We start from the raw sequence: 23,183 nt of genomic DNA on the forward strand, positions 1-23,183 counted from the left end.
TTTCTAATAAACTTTTCTCCTGCTATTCACGATTATACAAAGCAAAAGCAGGAGTGGTATAAATATTAAAACTGATAAAATATTACTATAGTCAGAAATTATTGCTACTTTCTAGTACCATCTAGAACACCATATTTCTTGAAATACCTAACAGTTTTCATCTAATAGGCCAATAGGAATCAATCTAGTGTTAAGAATTACCTCTTTGGAAACTAATATTCTTTAGCTGAAATACACAAGGCCACTAGTGGCTAAAAATCCAGAATTGAGGCATCACAGATAAGTTAGGCCTGTGACCTAAGGCAGCTGTCTAAACAGGTGTGCTTCATTCTGGGGACAAGGTGCCATGGGAGAAAGCAAGTCGCAGCGCTCTGTTGTGTAGTATTTTCTCTCCATTTAAAGAAAGTCCTATGCATGTGTAAAATCTACACCCTTGGGGCTTTCTGTGGGTTCAAGAAAGGGATGAAAGGATTCCCACTAAAGTATAAAGCTGGTAACTTACAACCCCAGAAGGAGCAAGGCTTGTTTTCTGTATCTTTTGACTGAATACAGCTCTGTATTACTTATATAATACCAAATAATTAAACAATACTTACACTAAAAAGCTAGGTGTTGTCACTATTCTTACCTTCTGGGGAAAGGTCAACAGTTTTAGTGAAACTTGGAGCAGTGCGTTTGAAGATCTTGGTTCTTTCTCCTCCCACAACTACTTCTGGTCCAAGTAGAGAGACCAGCACTGCCAGGCTGTGAAGAGTAATTGCCACAATGGAATCGCTGGTATCACGCAGGCCCAGTAACACCTAGAAGTAAGTCAAGAAGTTAAACCACCACACTGCCTGTCTTTCCTCTCCTGTAAACAGCTGTTGCCATTAAACTGTGCATGCTCACATGAATTCATGTTTTAGAACTGTGTCCTATGCAGTGGTTCTAACTATTGTCAAATGCCAATGTTCTCCCTCCCTATTCATCATGAAAGCTTGACAAATTAAATCAACAAATACACTAGATGTAATATAAAATTCCTCTATACCGTATTGCTTTAAAAGGTTTCAATGTAAACCCCCTGTCTGCACTCAAAGGACCAGGCACACAGCACACTCAGGCCCACTCTCCAGGTCCCAACATCACCTGGGCAGTCCTGCCCTCTTCTCAAGTCTACTCATTAGGACAGGACCTTGGGAATGTTCTTTATATTTGTTTCATGTAACACCTGCCCCAAACTGAGCCAAGGAATCACTGGAATTTGGTGAGACTGGTTCTCTGGTTTGCCTACACTCAGGATAGTAAACTTGGAAGCTGTGAACAACCACATGTACCCACCAAACAATGAAAGCTGGTTCAAAAATGGAACAGGTGCAGAGGAAAGGGATGCATGGCCGTGAGTCCCTTTTACAGACATCTTTTTTAGTTCATTTAAGTGGGTTCCAGTTACTGGCCACTGAAAGAAATTGGCGAAGATCTGAAACATCATCTGCATTAGTCAGATGTAAGGGGAGAGAGCAGGGCACTGCAGGTGTCAAGAATCCCAGGTTCTGGTCCCAGCCCTGCTGGGAGTTCTCATTTCAACCTACTAAGTAATCTTTATTTGTCTTGTCCAGTTTCCTCATTATCTAAAACCAAGGTGCTAACAAACCAGGCCTGTCAAGACAACACTGCAAGTGACTGATTTAAATTCTACCACCGCCAACTCAGAAATCCAGTTTCACCCTCAAACCACTGGCATCTAGTGAGAAACTGAGTCCCGTCTCTTCACCCTCCATAAAACCTTCTTGCATAACCATGGCCACATTTCCCCCAGCCTTGTCATCTCTTCGCTGCAGTTTTCTAACTGAATCTTAACTGATCTTCCTTCCTACAATCCATTCACTCTGCTGCTAAGTGAACTTTCTAGCACATGAAAACTCACCGAGTTTTTTCTCTACAGGGGAAATCATGCCAGAGAGCTTTCACAGCCTTCCACATACTCAGACCATAATTTTTTTACCTCACCTCAGTGCCAATTGAGATCTCTGATGACAGCTATTGCTGAGTGAGAGGGCTTTTTTTCCTTCCAGATTTTCAGGTACAGCTACACTGAGTGCTCAGAGGTAGAGTGCAAGTGAGGTTCTGTGGTCAGCCTGAGTGATCTGCCCAGCAGTAAACTTGGCTGATTTACTTTAACCAAGAGAATGTGACAGAAGTGATACTTTCAGTTCCCAACTTTCAGATGGCTGCTCTGGCAGTTCTGGTAACCCTGCAGGAAGGCTAGAGAAATCAATGTGGGCATGTCCTTCAGGGTTTTTTGGGCCCTGCACGCGCACACACACACACCCCCCAACCACCACCGCCACCAAGGACATTTCAGCCATGGGGGGCGGGCAGTTATTAGCTGCCTCCATATTGAACCCATCTGATCCACATCATCTAGAGTGGTTAGTTATACTCAACAGATAATGAAACTTCTACTTTTTCCACTGTCTCCTTGGAAATGGAGAATGTTACTTACCTCTGCCCCAGTAACTACATAAAAGACCTGGCATAAAACCAGGCTTTACATTCCTTTCATTGGAAAGCCATTTTGAAAGATACCATGTGACTGATAACAGCTTTTAAAATCTTACACTGAGTTGAAGACTGGGCCCTAAATCCAGTGACTTGTGTTCTCACAAAGAGACATCGGAAAAGGCCTGAGACAACAATGGAGATTTTAGTTGCACAGCTATAGGCAAGAAACACCTAGCTACCGTAAGCAAGTCTCCCCAGGGCCGGCCTTCGGTGGTCCTGCTGACACCATCAGTTTGAACTTTTCCCAAAGTTTGAAGTCATACTAGCCTGTGGTTACTTGTTGCATCAGCCACAGAAAAAAATAGATAAACCTAAAGCCCTCAGGTGGCAAACCATAACAAAACTCCCCCTGAAGGCTAAAAAGCAGGTTGAAAACCAATCTGTGTTACTAAGTGTATGTCCCTTCAAGTTCACAGTAATTATGAACACTCTTAGTTTATGTTGTACACACGGAATGACTTGTTCTTTCTCTAAATACTTAAAACAGTATTATACTTTCTCTCAGGTTAAGACCAAATATGTTCATTTGATTGCTCTGTGCGAATGGAATTACAGCAGCTTTTTAGACAAACCTGCTGCTTCCATAGTTTCTAAGCTCATCTTTGAATGGCCCCCAATCTGCCCACTCTCCCATGGGCCCCCTCCTCTCCTCGCCCTCCTTTGCCTGGCCTATTGCCTCTTACCTGAGGCAAGATGACTTTCTTCAGCTGCTCCTGCGAGAAGTGGCCCACGTAGGCCTCCAGGTGGGACAGCAGCACCATCCGTACATGCTCCTCGTGGACCTCGAACAGCTGCAGCAGCACAGGGATCACTCGCGACTGGAACAGGGCTGGTGAGAGCAGGCAAGGGGTTTCTCCCTGTGCATTGTCTACCCCCCAGGTCAGAGGTGGTTACAGATGGAAAAACAAATTGGTGTTTCAGTAAAAGGAGCACTTGTAACTCACAGAAGTACTCTTCTAAAGTCTTATGACCCAAACCAAAATTTGTTGACCCCAAATTACTTATACTTAGCACACTGTACCTTGTAGGAGTGTTTCTGGAATACTAGATCATATTTAATGTACTACCAAGAAGGCATATGTTTAACAGACAACTGAGTGAATGGCTTTTATACATTAATATTTAATCAGTAAGGAACTTCATACACTAATTAGGTTGATACTGTCTGCAAGTTTATTGCAAAGCCAGGTCATGTTAAACTCTACCACAGAACCTGGAGCTGGAGAGGCCTTCCCACGTCACAGTCAAGGGAGAGTTTATCAAACAGGGATGTGTGCGGCTCATTGGGAACCTGAGAAACACAGACCCCTGCCCTGGCTCTGCCAGACTAGTGGAGAGGCGTCCCTGGGTGGCTCAGGAGTGCACTCCAACCTCAGATCTACTGAATAATGGGATGGAAGAGCAATAAAGGCCAATCTGTGCTCACAGAAATAACATCAAAGTAGAGACAGAAGGACATTCTACACTGTAAACAGTATACCTATAACACTGCTTTGTCGGTTTGAAATCTTCCCAGGAAATAAATTCTTGAAAGCATGAATCTGTGGACCTCAAAATTCCAAAGGATTATATTAGTGCTGTATGCCCTGACCTGGTATGTTACTGCCTGCAGTTGCAAAGCAAAACCCTCATTCCACATTCAGGAAGCTCAAGTAAAATGATCTGTGCTTTTTGATCTTTCTGGTGGAAACAGAAAACAAATGATCACCTTTGGGAAGTCAGGACGTACAGGCCTAATGATTCAGATGCACAAGTTTCCTGAAGATGTGCTCTTACCTCAAATCTGCACATGCATTTCAGGTTCTAGTCTTGTGTGTGTGTTAACTGCAAATCTGACTCCCCAGAAGATGTTCCATATTTATCCCATGGGCTTTGATATCCAGGTTTCATTGGAATTATACCAAGGGTGAAATCACCGTTCTCCCATTTTTAGAATCATACATTAACCTCCCCGTACAATAATCTATCTTCAAATATAGGCTAATAATTCCCAATTACTTAAATACCAGCACTACTTAAAAAAAAAAAAAAAAAATCGGCCCTCTCTGGTGGCGCAGCAGGTTAAAGCACTGCACTAAGCAGCTTAAGCCATGAGTTCAATCCCCGCCTGCCCTGGAGGTGACCACATGGCGAGGCAGATCTCCCCTAGCCCGCCCGCTGCTCCCCTCAGCAGCATCTGCACCCCCTCATCTGCCTGTTCTGTGCCCCACTCTGTCCCTGGTGAATCCTCTCACCCTCCGCGTCTCTGGCCTATACCCCAGTTCTGTATGAATAAACAAATAAAAATCTTTAAAAAAAAAAATCACCTTTTTTAGGGCCAAGCAGATGAGGAAGAAAGCTCTTAACAGCTACTGGCTCTGCAAACACCAACTGATTAAGCAGAAGTGGCACTAACCGAGACGCTATCAATTCTTCTGATAAACAGCTGACTCTGACCAGCAGAAACCTGAGGGCAGAAAAAGAGCCTAGGACACTGTGGTGACACATTATGGACTTCCAAGTTTTCAACCTGTACGACTTCTGCCACTTCCACTAGAGAGATACATTTTGAAATGTAGCTAGGAATGGGACAAGGTTGATGCCTTGTATTGAAACAGCAGAGGGCAAAGGCAAGGCCAGCTCACCATCAGCAGGCGAACAATTGTACATTAGGAAAAGCTTCCACACATCACCTCTTTTAACAGCGGACATGTCCTTTTCCCCTAACAAGTCAGAGGCTTTCTAGTCTTAAAGGGTACTGTCCCAAATGTAGAACACAGGATATTAGAATATCTAAGTTTCCATAGTAAGTAAAATACAGGCTCTTTTTATTAAATTGAAATAGTTAAAATAGTGCGTATACAAGGACTTGATTTAAAAATAGAGATTATATATTAATAGTAATAAGATACCACTCACTATACACATCCTTAACAGTTAATCTTGCTTCCTACTTTACAGGAAACAAGCCAGAACATGCACTGTCTCCTTCAAGCCCTTTGGCCATGAGCGACAAAGTGGTCTATATCTGTTCCCACTCCCATCTCATTTCCCAGCACCAAGAATTTGAGGGCCTCTTACTTAGCCTCCACCCTTCCTGTGTTCTTAGGTGCCCCAGCACCCAATAATGATAGAGACTATCATTTTCAATCTGTATTTTTGCCTTAGCAGAACTGTCTATCCCAGGATTTAGTGGCGAGCCTGACATTTAAGAAATGCTTAATAAACTTGATTAGAGAAACCAAATGTCTTACCCAAGTACCTGAAGTTGTTACATAGACTTAATCCAGTTCACTGAATTTTAAGGTGCAGTGCTAACTTTCTGAACTTACTTGAAGAATTCAGTTTTTTCCTCTTCACTCTTCAATGTTAAACTTTTCAAGAAATTCACCACTTCTAGAAAATCATTCCTAAATGCCAAAAAGGTCAAGAACAAAAACAAAAACAAAAAAAACACAGGACAACAGATTAGAAAAGGTATATTAAATATGGAAGCTGTAGTGTCCCCAGACATGCTATCATCTTCAGCAAAGCAGCATTCCCCTATGCCGGTGAGAAGGCTCCATAAGTTAACAGGCACATTAGAAAATATGGAAAAAATTACAGAGAATTACTATTTTAAGATTACCAGAGATCTGTGAAGATCTCAAACATATGCATAAACTTGCTAACACACGTGGTGGTTTTAATCATCATCCAAACTATTTATTGTAATAGCATATGGTTAAATAAAATAAACTTGGAGCCTCCCAACAGACTGGTATCCCAGCCTGGGCTTCGCAGTGAATTACGCTGTATTAGCAACCACACAGTAAGCACCCCTGACTCTATAGCAGCCACCAGCTCCTCGGGACCAGACAAAAGTCCAAATTGGGGGTTTTCAGGACACAGATTTTCACCTTAGGCCTCCAGCTTTACTGAGAAGTGCACCCCACCAGCACTTAAGCATCACTGCCTCCCAGTGGACAGGTGCCCTAGCCTGGGCCTCACACAACCTTGCTCTACACATCAGGGTCCCTCAGCAACCCCCTGGTAAGCACCCTTGACTCCAGGCTTAGCTATCAACTCTTCAGGAGCAAGCAGGAGCCCCAGTTGTGGTCTTGTAGGACCTAGCTTTCTACTAGCCCTTAGCTGCATGGAGAAGTACACCCCCCATAACTACAAAAAAAAGCAAAGGAGAGCTCCCATTACTTGAAGACTGAATAACAGTCTGAGAGACCGTTAAGTTAATTAATCAAAGAAATAAAAAAATACCTTGAGACATCCAGAATGAATGTGACACAGCAAGAGTAGTATGAAGAGGGGAGAAGTACATAGCAATACAGGTCCACATTAACAGACAAGAATGTATCCAAAGAAACAATTTAATGTCCCATCTTAAAGAACAAAGGGGGGGGAACAATAGAAGGAAATAAAAATTAAAGCAGAAATAAATGAAATATACATTAAAAAAGAATCCAAAAGCTCAACGAAACCAAAAGCTGGTTCTTAGAAAAAATTAAGTAGATAACCTCCAGGCTTATTAAAAAAGAGGGAGAAAACTCAAATAGACTCATAAATGAAATGTATGAGAAATTACAACAGACACAGCAGAAATCCAAATGATAATTAGGTTGTTATAAACATACAAACAAGTTCAACAATCATAGATGAGATGGACAAGCTCCTATAATTATAGTCACCAGTCACCCAATACTGAATAAAGAAATAGAAAACATGAAACCCAACTACAGGCAAGGAAGTTGAAACAGTAATCAAAACCCTCCCCCCCCCAAAAAAAAAAACAAGCAAACAAAAAAAACAAATCCAGGACCAGATGGTTTCACAAGTAAGTTCCAGACAAGGATGAACTAATGCCTACCCTGCAAAAAAAACTTTAAAAATAAGTTAAAGAAGGAATACTATCAAATACATTTTAAGAAACCAACATCACACTGATACCAAAACCAAACAACAACACAAAAAGAAAACTACATACCAATCTCCCTAATGAACATGAATGCTAAAAATTTTACTAATGTTTTAGCAAACTGAGTCCAACGATGCATTAAAAGGGTCACACTCCATGACTATGTGGGATTTATTCCAAGGACATAAGGATGGTTCAGCATCCCAGAATCAATTAACATAATTCATCACAACAAAAATAAAAATGTGATCTTATTAATAGATGCCAAGAAAGCATTTGATCAAGTTCAACATACATTTATGATGAAGGCCCTTGAAAATTTGGAATAAGGAACTTACTTTACATAATAAAAGCCATATATGACAAACCCACAGCTAGCATCATTCTCAATAGTGAAAAACTAAAACGAGCCAAGGCTGTTCACTTCCACCACAGCTCATTGATAGGATACTGGGAAGTCTGAGCTAGAGTAATTATACAAGATAATGACATAAAAAGAATCCAAATTAGGAAAGAAGTAAAACCATCATTATTTACAGATGATAGAATATATATACAGCGAATCCTAAAAAATCCACAGAAAAACTAAAACAATAAACCAGTTTAGTTAAGTAGCAGGTTTCAATATCAATACACAAAAACCAGTCACCTGCCTGCCAATATTGCAAACAATACCTGGGAAAAAAACCTAACAGAGGTGAGATACCTATATAAGGAAAATTATAAAACTTTGTTAAAAGAGGGCACTCCCTGGTGGCACAGCAGGTTAAAGCATAGCACTAAGAAGCTAAAGCCACTTCAGCATGAGTTCGATCCCCAGCCCTGAAGGTGATCCACATGGCATGGCAGACCTCTCCTGACCCGCCTGCTGCTCCCCTCAGCAGTGTACTTAGTCAGTTGGCCTGTTCTGCTCCCCACTCTGTCTCTGGTGAATCCTCTCACTGCCCCTGCACCTCTGGCCTGTACCCCAGTTCTGTATGAATAAATAACTCAAAAAAAGAAAAAAAGAACACTCTTCTCTAAGAATATACATTGGAACAAGGAAAGCCTCTTTAAAAAATGGTACTGGGATACACAGATTTAACGCCATCCCTATAAAAGTCTCAATGACAGTCTTCAAAGAAATAGAAAAAATATTGATGAGATACATATAGAATAACAAAAGACCTTGAATAGCCAAAACTCTCATGACTAAGAAGAAAGAGAATGGAGGCATTACAATCCCAAACTTCAAGCTATACTACAAAGCCATAATAATCAAAACCACATGGTACTGGAACAAGAACAGACATACAGACCAGTGGATTCGAATAGAAAACCCAGATATAAACCCACAAGTTTATGGACAGCTAATCTCTGACAAAGGAGCAAAGAAGATACAATGGAACTAAGAAAGCTTGTTCAGCAAATGGTGCTAGGAAAACTGGGAAGCTACATGCAAAAAAATGAAACTAGATTACTACTTCACACCATACACAAAAATCAACTCGAAGTGGATTAAAGACCTACACAAAAGAACAGAAACCATAAAATACCTGGAAGCAAAGATGGACCAAACACTACATGACATATACTTCAGCGACATCTTTAAAGATAGAGCACCCAATGTAACGATAGTGGAGGCAAGGATAAACAGATGGAACTACATCAAGTTAAAGAGCTTCTGTACAGCAAAAGAGACATTACAAAAGACAGGCATCCCACTGATTGGGAAAAATTTTTCTTACACAAAATGAGTGATAAAGGACTGATCACAAAGATATATAAAGAACTAATGAAACTCAACAAAAATGAAGTAAACAACCCCATCAAAAAATGGGCAGGAGAGCTAAAAAGACACTACTTCAAAGAGGAAATACAGATGGCCAACAAGCATATGAAAAATGTTCAATATCACTTGTAATAAGGGAGATGCAAATTAAAACCACAATGAGATACCACCTCACCCCAGTGAGTGGCACATCTTCAAACAACCAACAACAACAATGTTGGCAAGGGTGTGGAGAAAAAAGAACTCTCCTGCATTGCTGGTGGGAATGCAAACTAGTACAACCACAATGGAAAACCATTTGGAGGTTCCTCACACTGCTAAACATGGAGCTTCCATATGACCCAGCAATCCCACTCACAGGTATCTACCCAAAAGACACAAAAACACTGACTCAAAAAGATACCTCCACTCCCATGTTTACTGCTGCCTTATTTACAATTGGACAGACACGGAAACATCCCAAATGCCCAAAAGTGGATGACTGGTTTAAAAAGAAGTGGTACATATATTACTCAGCAACCAAAAAAATAAATAAATAAATAAACATGTCTTTTGCAGTAACATGGATGGAGCTGGACAAGATCATGCTCAGTGAAATAAGCCAGAAAGAAAAGGAAAAATACTGGATGGTTTCACTCACAGCAGGAGTATAATGGACCAGTATATACCAGACACATTTTATGGGGGTGGAGTGTGGAAGGGGATCAGAAACAGTGGGGGGAGGGAAATGCACTGGACTATGGTTATGGCAGAGGATGATTTGGTGATGGGAAGTCCATGGGGATTACAACTGAGATGAAAAAATGCACAAAATGATGTAAAAAAAATTTTTTTTAATTATAAAATGTAAAAAAAAAAAAAAACAATGGTACTAGGCAAAAGGATACCTTCACCTCTCACCTCTTGTGTTTATTACACCATCATTTACAATAGGTAAAACCTGGAAATAACCCAAATGACCCTCAAACACATGAATGGATCAGGAAGATGTAGTATATTCACACAGTGGATTATTCAGCAATGAAAAAATGAAACAAACTCAAGCCATCTGCAGCAACATGGATGGAGGTAGAAGAGAATATGTTAAGCAAAATCAGTCGGAAGGATAAAGATAAATACCATTTGATTTTACTTACATGCAGAATATAGAGGAACCTAACAAAAGGGCAGTAAAAAATAAAACTTGCAAATTGACCATAGATTCAAGCATACAGCAGAGGCGAGAGAGAGGTCAAAATGGGAAGGAAGAGCACCAGAGACGACTGAGGTGGATCACAGGTGGTATGGTAGTGGAAGAACTATGGGGGCCCCTTCTGAGGGTAGAAATTAAATACTGTTCAAAATCTGACAAAATAAATTTTTAAATAAATAAATACACTGAATAAATGATATTACCATTACAAAATGGATGTTAGCTCTCAAGTTTCCTTTAGTGAAATTAAAAATTAAAGATGGTTGGGGGCAGAAAGCTCTCATACAATTCCTTGTCACTAGTATCTCCTCTCTCCTGTGATAAGTTCCTTTTTCCAGTGAGGTAGGGAAGAGGGTGAAGGAGGGGCCAGTTTCCTGCAGGGCCACCAATGGCATGGGAGCAGCTCTGCTGCTAGGTGCTCACAGTCTGCCCCACCATCCACTTCGGCCCAGACGCCCCAGTCAGCACAGCAACACCCATGCCACACCTACACCTGCTGCCCTCTGGCTCAGGAGAAGAACGAGCACAAATGTCTTAACTCAGACCTAATCAAACTGGCTTAGCTCCTCAGCAAGAGACTCAGCCCTGGCTCTTCTGCTGCCCAAGACTCGGTTTTCTCCTCGTGGAGATTTTGGGAAGGGGGAATTGTTGTGTTCTTTGGCTTTCCTCTCCCCTTTCTATTTAAAATACAATTTAAAAAAATAATTTTCAACACACCAGTGATGACAGAATCTACTTACTACACAGGATTAGTCTTTGTACATACTGTATCATGGTATATAAATTACTATGACAAGTCACCCAAAAGGACATGAAAATACTTTGGTTAAGACTAAGACTTGTTTACAACAGCTTCTTTGAAACATAAATGGCATAATGTAAAACTATGCCCTCTCCTTGTTTAATAATACGCTCACCCCACCCTCACCCCATAGTGCCCACCATCCTTAAAGATACTTTCCCCTCCAGGGATAGTTAAGTATTAACTTTTCCTTTACTTTGGCTTTTCCCATGTTCTTCAATTTAAGACATATAGGAATTTTAGTTTGGAACTGACATAATACTGACCTTGCTTAATAAAGTCATGAATGTAGAATGAACCTATGCAAGGGGCTGAAAAACATTACCCAGTGAAGCAACCGTTAAACTATGCCCTCCCTCTAGTGCCACTTTTTTGCTCTTCCTTCCCTTTGACTGAACAAAGCAAACAAACTTCTGCTTAAAGAGAATACAGGCTCATTTCACTCCAACAAGAAAAAATCAGTAACGAACTCAAATCAGTAAGACAGTGGCAGTAGGAAAGAGAGGCTGTGTTACAACTTTAAACAAAGGACATAGCCCAGTTTCTTCACAATGTGAAACTCTAAATTACAGCCATTTGTAGACCTTACCCTTCAGGACAGTGGAAGATTTCTGTTAACTTCCCATCTGTTCATTACAAAAACCCAATTTACTACTTCTCCTTCCACTGTCTCTTGTGGACATAACGCAGTCTCTTCTAAAAATTAACAACCACGGAGACAACAAAGGGAATGGCACCTTTTGGTCTCCATACCCCACCACTGGCAGAGGAGGGAGCAGGTAGAGGCGACAGGAAGCAGCCAGCGTCACACTAGGGCCCTCACCTGAAGAAGTCATGGGACAGTAAGGTGCAGAGCGCTGGCCGACATTTTGGAATGGGATTCAGCAAAGTTGAGTGCAAGGTCTGTTGAAAACTGGAAAGAACATCCGCTGAAACTGAAATCCAGAGCTACAGTTAGTTTCCAATGCCTTCTCCCTCTTTTCAGGACCTCTATAGCTGGAGACTGACGAGAGCAAAAACCAACCTGTAAAAGCCCAAACAAACAGAGCCCTGGCTGTTGCTGAACAGCATCCTGCTTGCCTGAAGTCAAACTCCTCAGCAGGTGTAGAAAATTGTCCTAACACCTCCAGCCCCACCCCCAGCAACTCCCCTTCTGTCCCCTCATTTCCTGTCAGTGTTAACTCAGCTCAGGTCTAATGGGGGTAACAAGTGGCAGGTGTGAGGGCCTTTTCAACCAACACATGTCACCAACAGAACAGTTATTTGAGTGACTGCTTTTTTGATCCTCCTAAGGATGAACAGCCACCATACTAGACATGGTAGAGAGAAGTGAGTTTATTTCTCACAAGGGATGTCTTAGGGCCCTTAGGTTTAATCCTTAAGTATTTAGAGCTGACCACAAAAGGGAGCTTATAACTTCAGAATCTGCATAAACCTGGCAAAGGAACTACATTAGGACTTCATAAGCTTCAGAAATGCCAAGATACAGGCCAGTGAAGGGCTAAGTATGACAGGCACCCTGCATCTGGTACTGGGGACAACTGGGGGTCTGGAGTGGTTCCAGGAGGGTGAGGCAGGCTGCCACGCATGCCATAGAGATGTCAGAATAAAGAAGAAAGCAATGTGTTCGGAAGTCTGGGCTTAAGGAGCAATGAAAGAAAAATGTAATAGTAAATTACATTAAGAAGAAAAAAAACAAAGAATAAAGATCAAGCAATGTTAAATTTGATTTAGGAATGAAAAATTTTTTCATCTCTTCTTCAGATTACTACATATAAATCAATAGCAGCATTCACTTACTCATTGGCTGGCTCAATATTGAAATATCTGGACCAGAACCACCAATCCCAATGAGTTTGACTGCAACACATGCTGCTGACAAATATGGTTCTGAGTGCTTCCTATTTAAAATTCTTTAAAGATGTAAACTAAAGAAACCCAAAGTTTCTCTCCTCACTACTGTAAAGTCTGCCCTCAATAAGTTAGTTGCCAATAGGTTCTATCGGTGATTAGACTAAAGTCCTTTGAACAGGCCCTGGGTGGTTTTTCATTTATTCTGTGGATATAGTAGTATAATTCTAACTCACCCTGTTCATTTAAAACTGTGAGCAAACTTTCCACCAATGTCCCAAATGAATAGGCATCCCGGGCATGTCCATGAGACTCTGGCAGAGTTGTAAATTCTGGAGACTAAAAGCAGTAAAGACCATTAAAATGAGAGGATCTTCCTTATACAATTTTTCTATTCTTCTCTGAAACAGTTCTCCCATTTTTGCACTTATTATGCCCAAAACTAACCATAAAATATCACACAATAATTTATAGTCTTAAACCTATTAGTGAGTGGAATTCATCAAGGATTTCTAAATATTAAATAAAGCAAAAAGAAAATGCTGGTCAGTGGCTTTCAAAAATATTTTTTACTGCAAGCCAGATTCATTGTCATAACAAATTCATTGTTATTACTATAACACTATATACACATAATGGAAATCAAAGCTCATAAAGCAATACTTAGCTTTATTACTATCATTCCTGAGGTGCCCAAGGATAGTTTCCATTTTATTCCCTCTTCCCCAAAATGTTAAATTAATATTACATTAATTTAACACCCACAAATCAATTTTAAAAAACTAGCATACAATCACAGTACTGATTCAGATAAACCTGAGCTATTTCAAGTCTTAGATCCATACCTAAGTTTATAGTTGGGCTTTTATTTCCTCTAAATATGAATTTGGGGATCAATGCTTACTTACAGTGCTTGTAAGAATAAATTCAGAGGAAGCAACTGTTTTTGAACTTACTGATCAATCTAATCTTTCTCCACCAGCACCAAAACATCAATAATTGTTCTTTTTCACATTCTGGAACCTAACTATGGGTAACCAAGCAGATGAAGGCTTGAGGGGCAGCACAGGGAAGGACAAGGATGCTCCTTCTCCATCTCACACTTCTAACACTTAATGTGAAATTCCCAGGAAGCAATAGCCCATTTCATTTTGTCTGTATATCATAGCTATCTGTACAACTAAAAATGTGAGTTTAGTGTCAAGAAATGTGCTCCCTTCTTTTGTGGTAATATTAATTTCAGAAGAAGGCCAGAGGCATTGTAAGGCATCTATAACTTAGCAAGCAGGTGGGTAGAGGAAAGCAGTCTTTTTTTTTTTTTAAGTTTTATATACGGTTACATAAAGAAGCTTTTGTAACATCTGCAGTATATCATCTTACCATTTCTTCAGGCGGAATAGATGCTGGATCTCTTACTGACTGAATACTCCTCAGAAACTAGACAGAGACATAAATGTAGGCAATAATTCATACATGTGATTGGTGAAGCAAACTCGTATACCAAGTTACAAAGTAATAAGCAAGGGAAACAGCAGCAGAATGAAACCTTCAAACCAAGACCACACATTAAATACACAAAATTAAAATATTCTTAATTAGAAGTTGCAAGTTCAATGTCTGGCACAGCACAAATCTTGGCAAAAAGTTATATTAGTCCCTCTTCTTCCCCTGTAGCTGGCTTAACAGACACCCTCTGCTGTCCAGAAGCATCTTTGCATCTTATTTTTCTTATGGAAATTAGGAATACTTCCTCATCCTGTGTAGATAGTGATGAAGGCTTTTTAGCACAGAAGAAAGCTATCAACTTTCTTACCAATCAAATCAACTTTAAGACCATATAAATTATAAAAGTTGAGAACCTTGCAGAGAAAAAAGTCACCAAACATAAATACATTTACTCATGGATTCAGAGGTTATTTTGAAGAACTTATTTTATCTGTCCCACCCAATACCATTTAAAACCCTAGTAATACAAAATGAATGGGCGAATCCAGGCCTCTGCCAGGTGCTCACAACCTAGAACACAACCTGAGTATGTTACCCGCATGTGCCATGTCCAAAAATCACAGGTGTGACTCATTTTGTTGGGGGGCAGGAGTAGCAGGGGAAATTCCCAAGGAGGAGACTGAGTTAGACTCCAACTTGACCTTACATTTTCAGGAGCCCAGGGGAGAAAGGCATCCCAGGGACAGACTGCAATGAACAAAGACCGAGGGAGGCAGCATATGTGTCAACACCTGAGCCCCTTGGCACAAGATGGGGCCAGAGCAGAGCTCAAGAACTTGAGTGTAGGCAAAGCTGATGGGGGTGGGGAGGGGCGGGGAAGGGCTTTGTGTGCTTGGAACTTAGGAACAGATCCCAGAGAAAATGGTATCCTGGCATTACATTAACTGGATGTAAAGATGAATTCTGAGACAAATGTGAGTAGCAGGAACAGAAAGAACCAGAAAAGTGTCTCATCGAAGGAGCATTTAAACTGAACAAGAGACCATGAAGGTGCACAGTAGAGAGGCCCAAGGGAGAAAGCTACACAGAGAAAACAGGGGTAATAAGGCCCAGCCAAGAAGAGGAGCCACTGTCCCATCAGGAGGTTATGGTAAGGATGTTTTTTCAAAAGTCTACTGGCAAAATGTAAAATGGTGAGATAAAACAGAGACTAGAAAGGCTCATCAAACTAGAAGGGAAACATGCAGGTCATTGTCAGACAAATTATAACAAGTGCCACAGGCAGTAGCAAACGGCTCATGAGGAGGAATTAGGATGCACAGGTCCCAGTTCCAGTCACCAGAACATAATGCATTACTTTGGGAGACTTGGAAAAGCATCCAGGGGACATTTCTTGAGTTCCTACTATGTGTCAGGAACCATCTAGTGGCATATCACTGGTAAGGAGTCAGGTAACTTCAGTATTAAGCAGGAAGTAGCCTAAGCTAAGTGCAGGGCACTACAGGGTGAGAAAGGAGGAAAATTTTATTAAAATATTTGAACAGTTCATTTTACCTCTTTCCATCTCAGATTCCTCATTTATCAAATGAGAAAGAGACAAATAATATATAGTGCTCCTTTGAAGAAGAAAATTCCAGGTTCTCAACTCTGTGAATCTAAGCACTGACAAAAGATCAATCAAAGCTCCAAATCCAAGATCTACCCTAACACTGGCAGGAAAGCCACAGACCCAGAGAATCAGAGACTGAAGGGGACCTTACCTCAGGGGTGGCCTGAGGAACACTGCAGACTGTGTCCATGCCTCCCAGTTTCCAATGCCCATCCTCACTCACAAACACAGAAGACAAGCAGACATTGTTGTGCGTGAGGTGCCCCTGGAAAGGAAGAACAGGACGTCTTCTGCTCAGATTTTTGGAATAGAAGTTTTAAAAAATTAAATGCTAATCACCAAAAAATAAAAGATAATGGCAAGCAGAATCATGACTTTAAGGAAGGCCAAACTGAACGAGGATAGAGAAGTGAACAAAGCAATGGGGAAGGAAGGCTTTTATCATCTCTCTGTGCTGGTCAGGCAGATTCAAGACATTAAACCCCTACACAGATCTGTACATTTCCTGTTCTACAGGCATCCTTAAATATGAATTTACATGTCTTTGAAACCTATACTACTTGGTTCTAATGCCTTTAAAGGTAAAAATTCATCTGTACTCCCACATAAAGTATTTTATTAATTTCCTCCTTTAAATTTTTTTTCACCTACATTCTGCCGAGAACCTACTTCACCTGAAATCACATCAGTAGGCTTTTAAAATTGCCTGAAGAGGAAAATGCAATGAGGGTCACCAGAAATATAGCACAGACCACAAAAGAACCCATCTTAAAACTGTAAAAAAAAAAAAAAACTACAGTCAAAAATAGTGGGTCACATGAAAGGAAGAAAAAGAGAACAGGGTTAAAGAATATAAGCTTTTTTTTTCACCCCCAAACCAGAAAGTTCCCCAGTAGATAAAAACATTCTACCCACTAGGTCAAATAAGTATTTTTATATAAAATATTCCTATGTATATATACATACACATATACGTGTACATATATTTTAAAAGATGTTTTAGAATAGCATGTTTCCATTTGAGAAAAGAGAAAGGAAAATAAGCATTCAGATAATCACTTTGCCCAAATACTGAGATGCTTAGAGTAACCCATGATCACCCCCACAGCCCCTCTAGAGAACTGGGCACTGGATTCAAGGAGAGGAGAGGACTTGCTATTCCTTGTCTGTGGTCTCATACTATTCAAACTTTCTACCAAGAACATTCTCCAACAAGGAAAATATTCCTCTTTAGTAAAGCATGAATTACTGATATGTGAATCTTAAGCATGCTTTTAAGACACAATAATTCCAAAGTGATTTTTGGAGTCTGTCTTCCACTTATAGGAAAAAAAATAACAAACATTAAGATGAATCAAATGCAAGTACCATTAACTTACAACTGGTGTTTTTTAATCTTGGGGAACTGCCAAGGTCTTAATACTTCAGAAAGTAAATTCTATTAAGAAACAGGAGCTGGCCCTCCCTGGTGGCGCAGCGGGTTAAAGCACAGCACTGAGAATCTAAAGCCGCTTGCGCATGAGTTCGATTCCCGCCTGCCCCGGAGGTGACCACATGGCATGGCAGACCTCTCCTGACCCGCCCGCTGCTCCCCTCAGCAGTGTACTTCATCGATCTGCCTGTTCTGCTCCCCACTCTGTCTCTGGTGAAGCCTCTCGCCACCCCTGAGCCTCTGGCCTGTACCCCAGTTCTGTATGCACAAATAAATAAATCTAAAAAAAATTAAAAAAAAAAAAAAAAAAAAAAAAGAAACAGGAGCTTCATGAACAGACAATGAACAGACCAGAAGTGAATATCTGTGCCACATTACCCTCTAGTAGCAAATGGTACCTTTAAGGGCACCTCTCACTGCCACTTCCTACTCAAATGGCAGGGGACATGTGCAAATGCTGCCTCTTTCTAAGAAATGGTTATTTCTGCCACAAAATTTCAAATGGATCAAAGTAGCTGAAAACAAATAGTTAAATTTGTAGCAGCATTCATGTCAAGCTTTTCATCCTGTCTTAATAACAAATATCAGCTACAGCTATTTTTAGGTAAAGGCTTGTTTGTCCACACAGAGGGAAATGATAGTAAACTGAAATTAAGTTTTATAAAGAACTGCTCAGGGGTCAGGTGTCTTAGCATCTCTCATACCTTCAGATGAACTATTTTCTCTCAGGAAGCTTTCTTTTCTTCCATTTTTTTTTTCTTAAAGAATTATTCACTTATGCATACAGAACTGGGGTACAGGCCAGAGGTGCAAGGGCGACGAGAGGATCCACCAGAGACAGAGTGGGGAGCAGAACAGGCCAACTGACGAAGTACACTGCTGAGGGGAGCCGCAGGCAGGCCAGGAGCCGTCTGCTGTGCCATGTGGGTCACCTCAGGGGTGGGATCCACGCTGGAGTGGCTCTAGCCTCTCAGTGCTGTGTCCAACCCACTGCGCCACCAGAGAGGGCCTCTTCTTTTCTTTTTTTTTAAGATTTTTATTTATTATGCATACAAGAACTGGGGTACAGGCCAGAGATGCAGGGGGTGAGAGGATTCACCAGGGACATAGTGGGGTAAAGAACAGGCTGATGTACTGAAATACACCCTGAGGGGAGCAGTGGGAGAAACAGGAAAGGTCTGCTGTGCCATGTGGGTTATTTCCCTGGTCTGTGTCATGAATTGAATTCATGCTACAGTGGCTGGCGATAGCTTGATAGTGCTGGGACTTAACCCCTGTGCCACAAAGGACCCCCACATTCCCTAAGAAGCTTTCTAGTAAGAACACTAACTTACACACCATAAGCGCTACCACATGCATGGAGCCCTGGTTTATAATGAAGTCTGCGAGGCAGACCATGTCCAGGATACTTACTCTGTCATGAAGGAAGATGAGCGCTAACAGTATGTCGTAGATCCCAGCACAGAGTTCTGCAGAAGATAAAGTTTCCATAACCACTTCCAGAGGCTGCACTCGTTCAGTGACAAGATGAATGCCATCTGCTTCCACAGTGCAAGATAAAAACCTTAGCAAGCAAGGGTGACGAAGTGTCTTCAAGTGCTTTAATAAAAATACAAATGGAAGAGTTGATGAAGTTCATGACTCAAAACCAGTTTATAGTTTTCTATATTATACACATCATGACAAAAGTCAGAAAATGTGTACTTGCATTCAAGGGCCTTTCCAGCTCCCTACTTTCAAGCTACCCACCCCCAAATTTCAAATCAGGCAAAGGAGAACCTATGGCTTTTTCTGACATTATCCACTTAACCAACATTCAAATAACTCTAGCATTACACATATGTGAAGCCCCTAAAAGCCCAGACTTCCCAATGATTACGTCCATGAATTCTGACCAAAGTGCTGAAAACAACTATTGACAAAGCTAAAAAGAAAACAAAAGCACCCAGATTCTGGGAGGGAATCAAAACTTGGAGAAGAAAGGCCATGGAGCTAAGTTTCCTATTTTCTGTTCATATGTTTTATTTTTCCCACAGCTGTGCCCCGAGGACAGGCCCTGCAGTGTGTCAAGGGAAGCTCAAACTCTGAGAGAAACCTTGCCATGTTTCTGGCCAGAAGAATCATAGAAGGAAAACAAAGCAGAACAGACTATGAGGGAAATGCCCGGGTTAGGTGCACACCCACCAGAGTCTCAGTCTGACCCTGAACCAAGCATGACTGGACAGACCCAAATAAAAAAAGCAAAGTTTTGAGAAATAAAATGACGCTTGATTGCCATATATAGGAAGGTGGGAGGAGAGTAATTAAAAATCAAAAACTTCCAATTCTCCAGAGGGCTATAGCAGAGCCAAGCTTTATGCAACATTACATTTACAATATCCAGAATGTAATACAAATTACTCAACAAATCATTGTGAAATGTAAACACAATCCACCAATATTAACCCCAAGATGGCCCAGGTGTTAGGATGATCGATTTTAATCAGTTATTTTAACCATCTGTCCTAGAGATAAAGGAAAATAGTTATAAGTAAGTGGACAGAAAGGAGTTCCCAGCAGTGTAATGAACATTACACAAAGGAACTAAACTATATAAAAAATTTTATAAATGACAATTAGCAAAACGAGATGACAGGATAAGAGTCAGCAAGTCTTATTATCCAAGTTAGGAACAAAGAAAAAAGGCATTTTTAAAAATTTGGTCAGAGCTTCAGGAGCCTGTGTGACAATAACAAAAAGGCTAACGTCTATAAATTACAACCCCACAGAGAGAAGAAAAGAATTAGGACATAAAAATGTAATAGGTAAAATATTATCAAACTGGCCAAATACTTAATTTTGCATATTTAAGTTCCACGAACACCGACAAGGAGAAATCAAAGAAAACCACATGTAAGCATACTGTAATCATCATGAGGAAATCAAAGGTAAATAAAATATCTTCCAAGGAACAACAGGTCAGACCAGTGAGTAGGAAGGAAAGTTGCCTGGTTTAGTGCTGACCTGGAAATGCAGTGAATAAATTTCTACATGACCTAACAAAAGTCATTTTTACTTCTGCATATTTTCTAACTCTATATGCCCAGTGAAATGCTTGGACCCAAGTGACTCCTTGTTTGTTTAAAGGGAGGTGGGGGGACCTCCTCATTGCAGAAGAGCCACTTAGCAAGAACCATACTTGTCATTCCTTTTTAGCTTACTTCATGCTATGCAAAAGTTATGCAGCAATTCTCAGAAGTGATTAGCAGTTAGGAATCAAACAGAAAGAGCAACTTCTGCTATTCAAAAAACAGACATCAACAAGATGCATTTACTAAGTGCAAGTAGGATATTTCTCAAGGAACATCAAACTGAAGCGATAAGTAGAGAAAGGAACTATATACGAGTGCCTGAAAGATCATTGAAAGCTACTGCACTCTTACATCCATTCACAGAATCAAGTGACTGGTCTTGGAAAGAGTTATTTCAAATGTGGACCTCTGTTACTAAACATGAGTAGTACTGGAAATTTGTCAATATTTATACTTCTCTATGCTAAGTGTGAACATCTAGTGTTTAATATAAATTATTCCCACTTTTCAGAATCAGTCATGACTCAGTTATCTAGAGAATGAATTCAAGCAGACTTTAGACACATAACTTCTAACCAGGCTGCCTCTGATTTGCTGTTTCAATTTGAGAACCACATACACAGCATACTGGCTCAAATTCACTTGCATTTTTTTTTAGATAGGCAAAATATTATAATTTCTCTTTTAAAGAAACATAACAGAATAACCAAAAGTCCTAAACAAGAGAGCAAATAATGTTCAGGGAGAAATATTTCTCCCTATCCCCCTAAGACACAAGTCAAGGGGATTTGCATTCTACATTTACATTCAATCTTTAAAAACACACTGTCTGCAAGTTAAACTAGGAATAGAATGCAAAAAAGGAAACGGATACTGAATTCTAGATTAGAAAGCTTGCACTTGAGATGCTGGTCGAATACCCAAGTGGGGGTAGTCAACAGCAGGATGAACACAGACCTGACAGTCAGACAAGTGGCTTCAGCAGATGTATTGTTTGGGTGTGGAGGCGGAGTGGTTATAACAGCAGCAGAGAAGAATGAGAGTGAAGTGTGAAGCTGGGCAGTCCTACTGTACCTGACGGTAGGGAGCACTTCTGAAGTTGTGCTAAGTGGATGATGTTATGATGTTCAGAAACCTGCTAAGAAAACTAGGTTTTCATTATGGGCATAAAGGAAATAGCTTTTAAAGAGCTGACAAAGTAGAAAAATTGATTCACTGCAAGAAAAAAAGAAAAAAGAAGGGGCTAAGAATGACAGGAACCAAATAAAAATGTCACAATCAGAAAGAACCATAAAGCATTTCCCAAGCAGAATACAAGCTCCACAGGAAAGAAAAATACAGGAAAGTTCCTAAAATATTTTATTTCTAGGTCTCCTACCAATACCTAAAGTGTTGTCAATACTTAAAACAGTTTTGTTAAGCTAGATTAACTTCCTTTATCTTATACTAGCCATTTAAAGTAACTTTCCTTACTTAAAAAATTAAAAAGCTGAGTTTTATATAAAGCTTTTGGGCTACAGTTAGGGTATCTGACCATAGCATACAAGTTGGAGACATTCCACACAATCAGGACTGCTATATTCTAAAAGACGTGTTTTTAGAGCACATGAGTTATATTTTTTATGACCTACCTGTTTGCCCTTTCTTAATTTTATATTTAATAGAAAATAAAAACTATTAAGTGATCACCTATTACTATACCTTGGCAGCTTTATTAACCTTGTCTTCGTTTTCTCTTTTATACACAAAAACAGAAGCAAATTTGCCATCTTGCAGCACAGCAGGATAAACAGCTAGTCCAGAGGGTAAGGTGAATGGAGGCTCTTTCAGTGTGTAGCTCTTCAAAGCGCTGTTCTCTGATCCCATCCCTTATGCAGTGAAACAGGGTCACAGCTCCTCAAAGCCAAGCAGAACTGAAAGAAAACAGAAAACATGTTCAAACATTAAGTTCCTATCTGTACCATGAGTAAGAGAGACCCAAGATTTCCAGGTACCATCATTCAAGCCTACTAGCTTCTGAAATCCCTTTAAACCAGGTCATTTGAAAATAAAAACAGTAAATGCTCAGCAATTTGCCAAAAATGTCTGTCAATTAGCAACAGCTCCAGAGAAAATGCACGTAGCCGAATAGCCACGTGCAGTTGTTCTCCCTTCCCTTACAACTTTCAGAGTTGAAAAGTCATCTAAAATAAACAAGGCCATTCATGCTCCCTCATTCACTCTGAAATACTGTAAAATGTGACTACTCAAATAGATGAAATTTCTATATCTAAAATAACACAACTATACAGAAAATAATACAAACTGGAGAATATTTGTAACAATGAATGAGAAACATATCAACAAGTGGAGAGTTCACGTGAACCAAGTTAAACACTGACAGGCCAGAATAATGGGAAAGGAAACAAGGCAACTTACTGAAGAAATGCAAATAACAAACATAAAGGTGAACTCTCACTTCAAAGTCATGCAGGGTAAGAAAATCCTAAATGTATCTTCTCAAATGCTAAAAATAAAAGTAAAAAGCCAGACATGAAACTCTAGAAAAAGACCAGCTACACTACAATAAAAAAAAAA

General features: G+C 40.2%; 1 protein-coding gene across 4 annotated transcripts in view; it reads right to left on the minus strand.

Moving 5' to 3' along the window:
- The window catches only part of SCYL3 (SCY1-like 3 (S. cerevisiae)), a 31,547-nt gene that overhangs the window by 3,736 nt on the left and 4,628 nt on the right, over positions 1–23,183 (minus strand). For 3 of the 4 annotated variants that reach the window (XM_012729250.1, XM_004688468.2, XM_004688467.2), the window contains exons 2-11: positions 22,308–22,519; positions 18,949–19,134; positions 16,255–16,368; positions 14,429–14,485; positions 13,285–13,387; positions 12,021–12,132; positions 5,856–5,933; positions 4,851–4,990; positions 3,228–3,412; positions 629–800 (exon numbers count right to left, since the gene is read on the minus strand). In XM_012729250.1, coding sequence (XP_012584704.1) covers positions 629–800; positions 3,228–3,412; positions 4,851–4,990; positions 5,856–5,933; positions 12,021–12,132; positions 13,285–13,387; positions 14,429–14,485; positions 16,255–16,368; positions 18,949–19,134; positions 22,308–22,472 — 1,312 coding nt within the window. In that variant the 5' untranslated portion in view covers positions 22,473–22,519. The remainder of the gene's footprint in view (positions 1–628; positions 801–3,227; positions 3,413–4,850; positions 4,991–5,855; positions 5,934–12,020; positions 12,133–13,284; positions 13,388–14,428; positions 14,486–16,254; positions 16,369–18,948; positions 19,135–22,307; positions 22,520–23,183) is intronic. The other variant, XM_012729251.1, reaches the window with a different exon arrangement.

This window comes from Condylura cristata, unplaced genomic scaffold (assembly GCF_000260355.1).
Source record: "Condylura cristata isolate star-nosed mole 26May11 unplaced genomic scaffold, ConCri1.0 scaffold00024, whole genome shotgun sequence".
NCBI lineage: Eukaryota > Metazoa > Chordata > Mammalia > Eulipotyphla > Talpidae > Condylura > Condylura cristata.